Consider the following 12,501-nt stretch of genomic DNA (forward strand, 5'->3'; position numbering starts at 1 on the left):
ATGTATGTACAGAAATCCTTTTACAAGTTAAGTAACATGTAGAACATGGTGTTCCAAAGCTCCCGGAAGTGAAACTGATCTCCAAGGGCATGGTGGTTCTCAGAGCTAGCGCAGGCCAGAGTTAGAACAACTGACATCTTTCGACCCGGCCTAGCTGAGGGTTGACAGCCTAGACAAAGGACAGGCTTGGACCTTTACAAAGCACAAAAGAGCCCAAGACAAAGATCTTAGATAGGGCGACCACAGGGGTGAACTGAAGTTAACACAACACCCAGGTTATGAAGAGAGACAAAAAGGCTTGAACTGTATAATAGGAGTAAGGGCACAAGACAGCACCCATTATGGTGGCAACACTCTTCCAGCGGGAATGTCTCAAAGAAAGTGGATCTCAGCTCTCTCTGCTGGACAAGTGATGTATGGACTGACCACTGGGCGAGAAATACCTTATCAGACAGGAAAGAGATTTGTTCATATGTGTAAGCTCTAGACTGTGTTTGATATTTCTTACATCTATAAGCATATGTTTCCAATCCTTCTACTTGCTTCTATTTTTGAATCTTTGTCAATGGCATGTGGCCCATCTGTGACTGCTAGCAACAAATATCCCCAATGGCCAGTGATGGGACACTAGAAGAGGAGGGCTCTGAGTTACTACAGAGAATTCTGTCCCAGGTGTCTGGCTGGTGGGTCTTGCCCACATGCTCAGGGTCCAACTGACTGCCATATTTGGGGTCAGGAAGGAATTTTGCCCCAGGTCAGATTGGTGAGACCCTGGGGATTTTTCACCTTCCTCTGCAGCATGAGGCACGGTGTCACTTACAGGTTTAAATTAGAGTAAATGGTGGATTCTCTGACTTGAAGTCTTTAAATCATGATCTGAGGACTTCAGTAACTCAACCAGCAATTAGGGGTCTATTACAGGAGTGGGTGGGTGAGGTTCTGTGACCTGCAATGTGCAGCAGGTCAGACTAGATGATTATGATGGTCCCTTCTGATCTTAACAAGAGATAAATTTCTATGTGTTTTTTCTAAAGGAACAACAAAGTGCTGTGTGAACTGAGGTGAACCTCGTGAACTGGGAGGCATGGCTTCCATGGAGGCAGGAAATGTGTATGCACTATGAAGTCAAGGGACCAGTCACTTGAGCATACAAAGTGGGATGTACAGACAGGTTGGGACTTGTAACCTGCGGCCAGAGCGTAACTCTGGGAGCTAACTCTCTCCATAGATTTAGCAACAGGTTACCTCTGCTCTGCCCCAAGGAATTACTTAGGCAGCCTAAGGGTTGGGGTGTGCAAATTGCTGGCCTGTAGAGGGAAAGGGCAGGGCTGGCTGAGACCAGAGTGAGCTGCTCATGTTGCCAGCAGCCAGTGGCTTTGGGCGAGTTTCCCCCGGTGAGCATTGATAAGGCTCCTTCGCACTGTAAGAGGTGGTAGCAATTCACCCTGTACCCCTTGGTGACCCCAAAGGGACACAGATACCTGGTCGGTTTGTCTATTTTGCAGAGACTTCTTGGTGCTTCAGTATAAATGCTGACCTTGTACACGGCACTGCTACCAGCATTGCATCCTCCATTAGGTTTCCTTTCATTGACTAAGTGACTTTTTTAGGGTTGCAAGTAACAAATTCTGACTTTTAGGGTTTGGGTTTTGTTTTTTTTTTTGCAGTTTTATTGCACACTTACATCATAAAATACAGTTTCTTTTGGCCTAACATTATTGCTGACAGACTACTTTGCTGTGTGTCACTTAATAACGCACATACATTTACACTGAACATTGCTGTATCTAACTTACGCTTTCATGCTCGGAAAGATATTGCAGAAATGGAAGCAACTGTGCCTGTGTGCTGTGATACTGTTACACAGATGTACAATGACATGATTAACCAATCTAAAATGTAGTGTGACATTCTATTTGCTGTAAGCCGCCTTGTCTTCCACTGACTGGCTCTGTGGGTCTTCAGAATTAAGCGCTGCACCTGGTTCTTCACTGGGACTGCTTTCCATGGATTGCGCGCCAATAGCTGTTCTGCCTGAAACCACAATATAAATAGGATTAAAATAAATGGAATATTTTTTCATCGAGGCAGCATTTAAACACAGCGGGCTAAGAGCAATATGCTTCGTCGACGACATTTTAATAACATTTTTATACAGATGTAAACCTCTCAGTCAGCTAATTTGCATTTAGCAGCCCACACACAGACTGCATTGCAGAAATTACAGATTCTTTAATGATAAAATTAATTATCAAAGTGTTAACATGCTTTAAGTAACTGTCACTGGAACAAGAAAAGGAGGACTTGTGGCACCTTAGAGACTAACCAATTTATTTGAGCATGAGCTTTCGTGAGCTACAGCTCACTTCATCGGATGTGAGCTGTAGCTCACGAAAGCTCATGCTCAAATAAATTGGTTAGTCTCTAAGGTGCCACAAGTCCTCCTTTTCTTTTTGCAAAGACAGACTAACACGGCTGTTACTCTGAAACCTGTCACTGGAACGTAAACCTTCATTTGCAGTAATTCCGTGGTGCAGTCTTGACCCTCCTGCGTCGGAAGTGGAGGTTGCCACAAGAAGATTATAAAAAGTTGTTTTTGCTTCCTGCTATTGATGTTTAAACCAATTGATTCTACACACTAATCATCCCGGTGAAAAAACAAGTTCCTCCTAAAGCTCCTTTGAGCCTGGCCTACCAAACTGTAAATTCATTTCCCTTACCTTCCAGAATCTCACACATCTCAAAACATTCTGGGGCATCTATAGTCTTCCCATTATACCTTTTAGATACAGTAGAATCATAGAATATCAGGGTTGGAAGGGACCTCAGGAGGTCATCTAGTCCAACCCCCTGCTCAAAAGCAGGACCCATCCCCAATTAAATCATCCCAGCCAGGGCTTTGTCAAGCCTGACCTTAAAAACTTCTAAGGAAGGAGATTCCACCACCTCCCTAGGCAATGCATTCCAGTGTTTCACCACCCTCCTAGTGAAAAAGTTTTTCCTAATATCCAACCTAAACCTCCCCCACTGCAACTTGAGACCATGTTTCATTCATGTCCTATACTAAGTAAGCTTCTGTCGCAGTTTTCCTTTTTTTTTTTTGGGGGGGGGGGGGGGAGGGAGAGGAGGAAAGTCCACGCTTGAATTTCATACGGGGCGACTGCATGATTGGACCTGCAATTTCCTGAATTGTAATAAATACCCAGTACTAGTTTTTCTAGCTTCCATTCACTGTAGTCTTAGAGCCCCAAAATCTACCTGTTGTGCAGGAGGGAGAGAAGGATCATAGTGTTATTCAATGGAATGGACCCTGTCATGCAGATGGAATTTGAAGCCCTTGCAACTATCTCTGGATACCCACAAACATTCCATGGCTTTTGTTCGCGGTTAATTTCAAGTCGGTAACATGGACACTGGAAAAAGCCATCTAGCACTTTCCATTACACGTCTCAATTTTGGTTTTGGTGAACCCCAGGCAAACCCATGGGAGCAATCACGAACCCGAACACAAAATATATGTGTGGGCTCACTATGAAATTCAATATGAAAACTCCATTGGTTGAAATTCAAATTCTGTGATCTGCCTGACCCCATTTGAACTGTTCCCTACATACACAGTTTGCAAACCAGTTTCAAACCAAACTTGGAAGCATTCATACAGCTTTGGTTACAAGTCATTTATAATGAAACAGACCCAGACTTTTCTCAATACGCTGCCAATGGCAATGCTAGTAATGAAATAATCCTTTGCACTATTTATAGAAGGAGTGTCAAAAAATTATCTTCAAGTAAAGATAATAAGACATTTATTCCAAATATATGCTAACTACAAACAGTATGTTTCATTGCCCAGTGCTATGGTCTGGGTCACATAATGAAACACCTATTTCAAGGTGGAGAACTTTTTATATTATTTCAGATTTATTTCATGGAAGTAAAATTACAGAGAGCAGCTCAGCAGTGTGTATGTTCAGCCATTTCTAATCCAGTCATGAATAACTTTAAATACATGCAACTACAAAGCTTCAACTGATTCTATATGCTGGAGGCTTGATTCTAGAAGGTGCTGAGCACTGACTTCAATGGGAGATGGGAACACCTGACAGGAGCACGTAGTGTCTTGCAGGATCAAGCTCTAGATATTGCTGAAGAAACACTGATTACTGCTAATTTGATATTTCTAGGATACACCATTTTGGGGGAGCTGTAAAAGTAGCAAAGCAGCATGAAAAGTGTTCTACAAGCTAACTACACCCTATTTTTTGGTTTATGGCCGCCAATGGCCAATGACTTGGCCAATTCACCTCCAGTTTGGCCAAAAACCAGTGTTCTCTCCCTCTAGATCACACAAGTGAAATCTGAAGGAGAAAGGACTCTGATTTGAAGATTTTGGAAGGAGTTAGGCAGCCAAAATTGGATTTAGAATGGAAGCCTGGTTACAACCTTAACTACAGAGAGGTTATCCCACACTCCTACCTTCCCCCACCTATCTATGCATCCACCCACATATATGACCCTCATCACTGTAGTATCTGAACATCTCCCATTAGTTAAAAGATGGGGATATTCCATACCTGGGCATCACTAGCTTTCACGTTTCACTTTCACAACGCACCCAGCAATGGTTGCACAGAGGGCTATGTTTTCCCTGATCAATGTGGACAAGAAATTTTTTTCTTGTAACCATTATAATAAACCTTTATTGTAGACTACATAGAATCATAGAATATCAGGGTTGGAAGGGACCTCAGGAGGTCATCTAGTCCAACCCCCTGCTCAAAAGCAGGACCCATACCCAATTAAATCATCCCAGCCAGGGCTTTGTCAAGCCTGACCTTAAAAACTTCTAAGGAAGGATATTCTGGGATATTCTATCTACTACCCAAGATCCATAAACCTGGAAATCCTGGGCGCCCCATCATCTCAGGCATTGGCACCCTGACAGCAGGATTGTCTGGCTATGTAGACTCCCTCCTCAGGCCCTACGCTACCAGCACTCCCAGCTACCTTCGAGACACCACTGACTTCCTGAGGAAACTTCAATCCATCGGTGATCTTCCTGATAACACCATCCTGGCTACTATGGATGTAGAAGCCCTCTACACCAACATTCCACACAAAGATGGACTACAAGCCGTCAAGAACACTATCCCCGATAATGTCACGGCTAACCTGGTGGCTGAACTTTGTGACTTTGTCCTTACCCATAACTATTTCACATTTGGTGACAATGTATACCTTCAGATCAGCGGCACTGCTATGGGTACCCGCATGGCCCCACAGTATGCCAACATTTTTATGGCTGATTTAGAACAACGCTTCCTCAGCTCTCGTCCCCTAAAGCCCCTACTCTACTTGCGCTATATTGATGACATCTTCATCATCTGGACCCATGGAAAAGAAGCCCTTGAGGAATTCCACCATGATTTCAACAATTTCCATCCCACCACCAACCTCAGCCTGGTCCAGTCCACACAAGAGATCCACTTCCTGGACACTACAGTGCTAATAAACAATGGCCACATAAACACCACCCTATACCGTAAACCTACTGACCGCTATTCCTACCTGCATGCCTCCAGCTTTCACCCTGACCACACCACACGATCCATCGTCTACAGCCAAGCTCTGCGATACAACCGCATTTGCTCCAACCCCTCAGACAGAGACAAACACCTACAAGATCTCTGTCAAGCTTTCTTACAACTACAATACCCACCTGCAGAAGTAAAGAAACAGATTGATAGAGCCAGAAGAGTTCCCAGAAGTTACCTACTACAGGACAGGCCTAACAAAGAAAATAACAGAACGCCACTAGCCGTCACCTTCAGCCCCCAACTAAAACCCCTCCAACGCATTATTAAGGATCTACAACCTATCCTAAAGGATGACCCAACACTCTCACAAGTCTTGGGAGACAGGCCAGTCCTTGCCTACAGACAGCCCCGCAACCTGAAGCAAATACTCACCAACAACCACATACCACACAACAGAACCACTAACCCAGGAACTTATCCTTGCAACAAAGCCCGTTGCCAATTGTGCCCACATATCTATTCAGGGGACACCATCACAGGGCCTAATAACATCAGCCACACTATCAGAGGCTCGTTCACCTGCACATCCACCAATGTGATCTATGCCATCATGTGCCAGCAATGCCCCTCTGCCATGTACATTGGTCAAACTGGACAGTCTCTACGTAAAAGAATAAATGGACACAAATCAGATGTCAAGAATTATAACATTCATAAACCAGTCGGAGAACACTTCAATCTCTCTGGTCACGCAATCACAGACATGAAGGTCGCTATCTTAAAACAAAAAAACTTCAAATCCAGACTCCAGCGAGAAACTGCTGAATTGGAATTCATTTGCAAATTGGATACTATTAATTTAGGCTTAAATAGAGACTGGGAGTGGCTAAGTCATTATGCAAGGTAGCCTGTTTCCTCTTGTTTTTTCCTACCCCCCCCCCCCCCCCCAGATGTTCTGGTTTAACTTGGATTTAAACCTGGAGAATGGTCAGTTTAGATGAGCTATTACCAGCAGGAGAGTGAGTTTGTGTGTGTATGGGGGTGGGGGGGATGTGAGAAAACCTTGATCTATGCAGGAAATAGCCCGACTTGATTATGTAAAGAGTTGTCACTTTGGATGGGCTAGCACCAGCAGGAGAGTGAATTTGTGTGGGGGGGTGGAGGGTGAGAAAACCTGGATTTGTGCTGGAAATGGCCCACCTGTTGATCACTTTAGATAAGCTATTACCAGCAGGACAGTGGGGTGGGAGGAGGTATTGTTTCATGATTTCTGTGTGTATATAAAGTCTGCTGCAGTTTCCACGGTAAACATCTGATGAAGTGAGCTGTAGCTCACGAAAGCTCATGCTCAAATAAATTGGTTAGTCTCTAAGGTGCCACAAGTACTCCTTTTCTTTTTAAGGAAGGAGATTCCACCACCTCCCTAGGTAACGCATTCCAGTGTTTCACCACCCTCCTAGTGAAAAAGTTTTTCCTAATATCCAACCTGAACCTCCCCTACTGCAACTTGAGACCATTACTCCTTGTCCTGTCCTCTTCCACCACTGAGAATAGTCTAGAACCATCCTCTCTGGAACTACCTCTCAGGTAGTTGAAAGCAGCTATCAAATCCCCCCTCATTCTTCTCTTCTGCAGACTAAACAATCCCAGTTCCCTCAGCCTCTCCTCATAACTCATGTGTTCCAGACCCCTAATCATTTTTGTTGCCCTTCGCTGGACTCTCTCCAATTTATCCACATCCTTCTTGTAGTGTGGGGCCCAAAACTGGACACAGTACTCCAGATGAGGCCTCACCAATGTCGAATAGAGGGGGACGATCACGTCCCTCGATCTGCTCGCTATGCCCCTACTTATACATCCCAAAATGCCATTGGCCTTCTTGGCAACAAGGGCACACTGCTGGCTCATATCCAGCTTCTCGTCCACTGTCACCCCTAGGTCCTTTTCCGCAGAACTGCTGCCTAGCCATTCGGTCCCTAGTCTGTAGCTGTGCATTGGGTTCTTCCGTCCTAAGTGCAGGACCCTGCACTTATCCTTATTGAACCTCATCAGATTTCTTTTGGCCCAATCCTCCAATTTGTCTAGGTCCCTCTGTATCCTATCCCTGCCCTCCAGCGTATCTACCACTCCTCCCAGTTTAGTATCATCCGCAAATTTGCTGAGAGTGCAATCCACACCATCCTCCAGATCATTTATGAAGATATTGAACAAAACCGGCCCCAGGTCCGACCCCTGGGGCACTCCACTTGACACCGGCTGCCAACTAGACATGGAGCCTTTGATCACTACCCGTTGAGCCCGACAATCTAGCCAACTTTCTACCCACCTTATGGTGCATTCATCCAGCCCATACTTCCTTAACTTGCTGACAAGAATACTGTGGGAATACATGACAGGAGACGGGGGACAACGTGCTTAATGCAGTTGTTGTTGACATGGTTTCAACTTTAGTCCCTATTCCGCAGTCTCAAGAAAAGTTTTAAAAATCAGTTTAAAGAAAGAAATTATCCCATTACCACATCTATCAGCACAACCACGTTAGCAGAGGCCATCTGTGAAAACTATATGCTAGCACAAAGGGAATTATGGTGTAGATAGGGCCATAGCAAGGACAGGACTTTAAACAGAAGCTCCAAGCCCTATTAAGTGACAGAATATTATCTACTTACTTGTAGAAACTTTGAGAGTTTTGATATAATCAGACCAGAAGGAACATTCTGCTCTTTTCAGTCCTTTATGATTTGGCAAGGAAACAGTGAATTCCTTATAGTTATCACCATTAGCGTGTGACAGGAACACGGGCCATAGGGACACAGCTCCAGTTAATTTTCTTGAGAAGTTATGAGGATAGTTTGGATTCCTGAATGAAGAAATAGAAAAGATTATTAGAAAACAATGGCATAAACATCACCAGTTTATAATCTGGACAGTGTATAATGGGGATTGGCTGGCTCAATGGACTGGAGCTTTTCACCTCTGGGACACTGAGTCAAATTCAAGCCTGGTTAGCAAAAATGTTAGGCATGATCATCTGGTGATCTCTGATCAATTTGTACTAGACAAGCCATTCATCACACAAACACCATCACGGCTAGCATGTTCACTGGCCACCTCAGCAGGCTTCAGATTCAAGACAATCCTCTGAAACTCTCAAAAGGGGCACAGGAAGTTGCAGTTTCCAAGTGGAGACCCCACACAAGCATCTCACTAATATTTCTCACTCCCAGAAATGGGCCCACCTGACTAGTGCAGAGAAATATTCACAGGGCAGTGTGACAAAGCTTGCACAGCTACTTCCTGTGCTTCTGAAAAAGGACTCCAGGCCAAAATGACCCTTGTGGTCCCTTCTAACCCTATGGTGCTATAGTCAGACGTAGCTGCCTAAAGTTAAACTCCTAAAACTGGATTTAGTCACCAGTTGCTCCTATTTATTTCAATGGAATTTGTGCGTGCTCAGCACAGCTAAAAGTTAGGCTATTTTTATGTAGGTGACTGACTATTTTAGGCATCCAGGTTTGGCCACAGCCTTCTAACACTACTGGCCAAAGTCTTACACATCTATATAGATCCTACTCCTGTGACTGGAGACTCTTTGAATAAGGGCAGAATTCGACCCTAAATTTGCTTTTTAATATATACCCCCACCCCACAAGATAGTAGATAATACTTTAAAGTCACTCACTTACCCAGATTTTATGAAGTTGCCTATATACTGCATTATTTTTAAGGAAAGGCTCTTTTCTTCCAGAGTAAAGTGTTCTTCATACTGTGGGTGGAATGGCAGCCCAAAGGCATACTGAACATCAGGCAAGAGCTCCAGGCCTGAACTGAAAAATACACATACAAAAAAAGTAATGACCCACCCCACATCCATTTACTTGGGGGGTGGGGGTGGGAGGCAGAATAAAAAAATTAAAATTAAACATCATATTAAATATTTCAATCATTTAAGAAAAAATTAAGCTAGAGCGTTCAACTCTTCTGCTCCCCCCCCAGCTATGCTACCCCACCTCTAGGAGCCAGAGGGACCTGCTGGATGCTTCCCAGGAGCCGCCACGGGTAAGCACCGCCGGGACTCCCCACCTCACCCCCCCGGCAGGTCCCTCTAGCTCTTAGGGGCTGGGTGGGGTGGGCACGCACTACAGTGGCCCACAAGACCCTCCTGCCCGGTTCTGGGGGCAGTCAGAGGACAGGGGTGGATCAGCACGGGTCCCGGGGGGGGGCCTCAAGGAACACGGGGGGTTGGATGGGGCAGGAGTCCCAGGAGGCAGGGCAGGAGTCCCGGGGGACGGGGGTTGGCCACGATCCCCTCGTGGGGGGAAGAGGGAACCGGTTGTTAAGATTTTGGCAGCTCATCATTGGTGACATGGATTGTGGCATTAATGATGGAAGAATAAATCTCCATTTATTTCAGAGACATGGGATGAAATCCTGGTCCTACTGAAGTCAATGGGAGTTTTGCTTTTGATTTCAGTAGAGCCAGGATTCCACCCGTTAATCTTTGGATTCCAATACAGTTTCTTTGTGGGGAACCTGGGGTGTAAATCTACCTTGCACTAGCCTGCCTGCCGCACAGTAACTAGAGCTTGATGCCGCGCACTAAACAGTTCCCTAGTACACTTTGATCTACTTCCATCTCAAAGCGGGGTCAAAGTGCCCTACTAGGGAACTGTTAGTGCTGGAAGCAGGGTCCACATGTCCAGTTAACATGCAGCAGGCTAGTGTGAGGTAGCTGTGCATCCCAGATTGCTGTGCACTGTTTGTGTAGACAAGCCTGGAGATGTTTATGCAAATTTCTTTTAAACATAGTTTTATTCTAGTTTCTTAGGGGGAAGGGGGAGAAGTTGGTCCCTGCAGCCAACTTCTCCTTGAATTCTGAGTGGTAGCCCAGCAAACATGCCGTAGATTCCATTGTCAGTCAGATTAGGCTTCTGCAACTCTCTTTTACTGCAGTGGAATGATTCCTGCATGCAACCCGGAGTGTTCCAGGAGGGACAGAACTCTGGGTAGGCAGGAAGATGCCAGACTTCCAGGACCTAATAGTTTGGGATATGTTTACTAGTATATCAGGACACCAACCAAAATAGGTTGCTCAGCAGAAGTAATCTTCTAGTAAAGAGGTAACAGAACTGTGCTCAACACAGAACTGTGGGTCACAAATCAGAGATGTCGTTTTCCGTACCCCTTACTCTGTCTTGGTCAAATATTGATAACATCAAGGCAGTCTGCAGCAATGGGCTTTGGAACAAGGCTGGGATGAATAGAGCCACTCAGCAAGATTCTGTCTGTGAGTGGCTGCACAAGGTTGCTATCAAAAGCAGTAGCTGGGTACACAACTGAAACTATTTATGGACATAAAGTGCTGCAGTATTGATAAATCCCAGATGCTGCCTCCCCTGGAACAAGGCTTGCATTTCAAAACACCCTAGGCAGGCAGACTGAATGGAAGATGACTCTTTTATATGTCAGGGTCAGAGGGAAGGTGGTGCTCCTCTGTCTCCAAATTCTCTATTTCAGAAAACATCCACACATCCTATTAAATGAAACACATCTTTGCTCTTATTTTCCTAAGTCCTATCATAAAACCGCAGTAATACTTTGCATCTGGAAATGGAATATTTTACAGATTTTTCACCAGAAAAGTAGGTCCGATACTGGAGTAAAGCATATTTTTCTTCTCCAAATGTTTATAAAGGATTAAGCAAGAGGAGAGTTTAATAATTCTGCTTTAAGAATAACTTGCTTGGCCTTCTACATTTATAGCAATTTTTGGCATCAGTGCTGTGGTCAAAGTAGCAGGTACTTAAAGGAGCCATTATGTTTAAGAAAAAGAGTCGGTCTGGAATATAATGGCGTGATGAGGTAGTTAAGGGACAAATTCATCCATTTAATGGAGTTACTCCAGGGATGAAATTGTCTCTCAACAGAAAACAGGCGGGTTGTTAGCCAAGGCCTCTCGCACAATGAGATCATGTTCTCTGCACTAGTAGTCACACATATGGAGTTAGGTTCGTAGCAGTATGTTTAGCAAACTCTTAAACTGAGATCGAAGTAGGATTTTGTTTATTGTTCTTGTCTGACAGTAATGCACGTTGGCCAGTGGATGTCCGTAGTAAGAGGACAGGGAAGAAAAGACAATGTTGACGGGGAGGGAAGGAGGGAGTGTGTGTCCCCCAGATGACCAGACAGCAAATATCTGGGGAACTTTTCTCTTCCATGGGTAAAAATCTTCCCAAAGCGTTTGTATTGCCACTCATCACCACTGTATCTGAGTGCAGAGCACTAGAGATTGCTAGGAGCAGTAAAGCGCTTGGAGATTGTGGTTGACCTGGGGCCAGCAGGAGCTCTGAACAGACAGGAAACTAGCAGCTAAGGGAAGTCAGCTGAAGCAGCCACTGACTCTATTTGCAGTACAAGTGAAGTGGGAAGCTGAGGGTTCAGAGCTGAGTGACTGTAATAACCTGTTCGTAGTCTCCCTGTAATAAATTCATTAGTTCTTTCAGGAAGTATTTCTTTGCTGTCACTTCTCTTGCAACATTCCCTCTTTTCCAGAGGGCTCCCCACATTAGCTCTTAACTGGCCCGCTTCCATCCTGATTCTAAGTGGGGAGGTTCAGAGCCCAGTGGAGGGTGATTTAGCGTGTGTTTTTATAGGACATTTTGATGAAAGGACACACTGTAAAGAGCGGTAGCTGTGTTAGTCTGTATCAGCAAAAACAATGAGGACTCCTTGTTGTTTCTACTGTAAAGAGCAACAGCAACTGAGACTTTTAAACAATATTTTTTTAGATGCAGACATTCAAATAAAAATATATCCCCCTCCAAACTACTGTTTATAAAACAGCACTATCTAAAGAAACCTCTTTTAAAGCAATAAATCAGTTATATGAATAAACCTCTGATGAAGAGAGTCAATTGTAACAATATATGTAATGAGTGAAATCCTGGTTCTATTGAAGTCATGG

At 44.5% G+C, this 12,501-nt stretch overlaps 1 protein-coding gene across 1 annotated transcript in view; it reads right to left on the minus strand.

Moving 5' to 3' along the window:
- Window positions 1-1,658: 1,658 nt before the first annotated feature.
- TG (thyroglobulin) overlaps window positions 1,659-12,501 on the minus strand; it is a 204,126-nt gene continuing 193,283 nt past the window's right edge. The window contains exons 46-48 of the mRNA XM_073335054.2: window positions 9,224-9,364; window positions 8,207-8,397; window positions 1,659-2,034 (exon numbers count right to left, since the gene is read on the minus strand). Coding sequence (XP_073191155.2) covers window positions 1,913-2,034; window positions 8,207-8,397; window positions 9,224-9,364 — 454 coding nt within the window. The 3' untranslated portion in view covers window positions 1,659-1,912. The remainder of the gene's footprint in view (window positions 2,035-8,206; window positions 8,398-9,223; window positions 9,365-12,501) is intronic.

The sequence above is a fragment of the Lepidochelys kempii genome, chromosome 2 (genome assembly GCF_965140285.1).
Source record: "Lepidochelys kempii isolate rLepKem1 chromosome 2, rLepKem1.hap1, whole genome shotgun sequence".
Taxonomy (NCBI): domain Eukaryota; kingdom Metazoa; phylum Chordata; order Testudines; family Cheloniidae; genus Lepidochelys; species Lepidochelys kempii.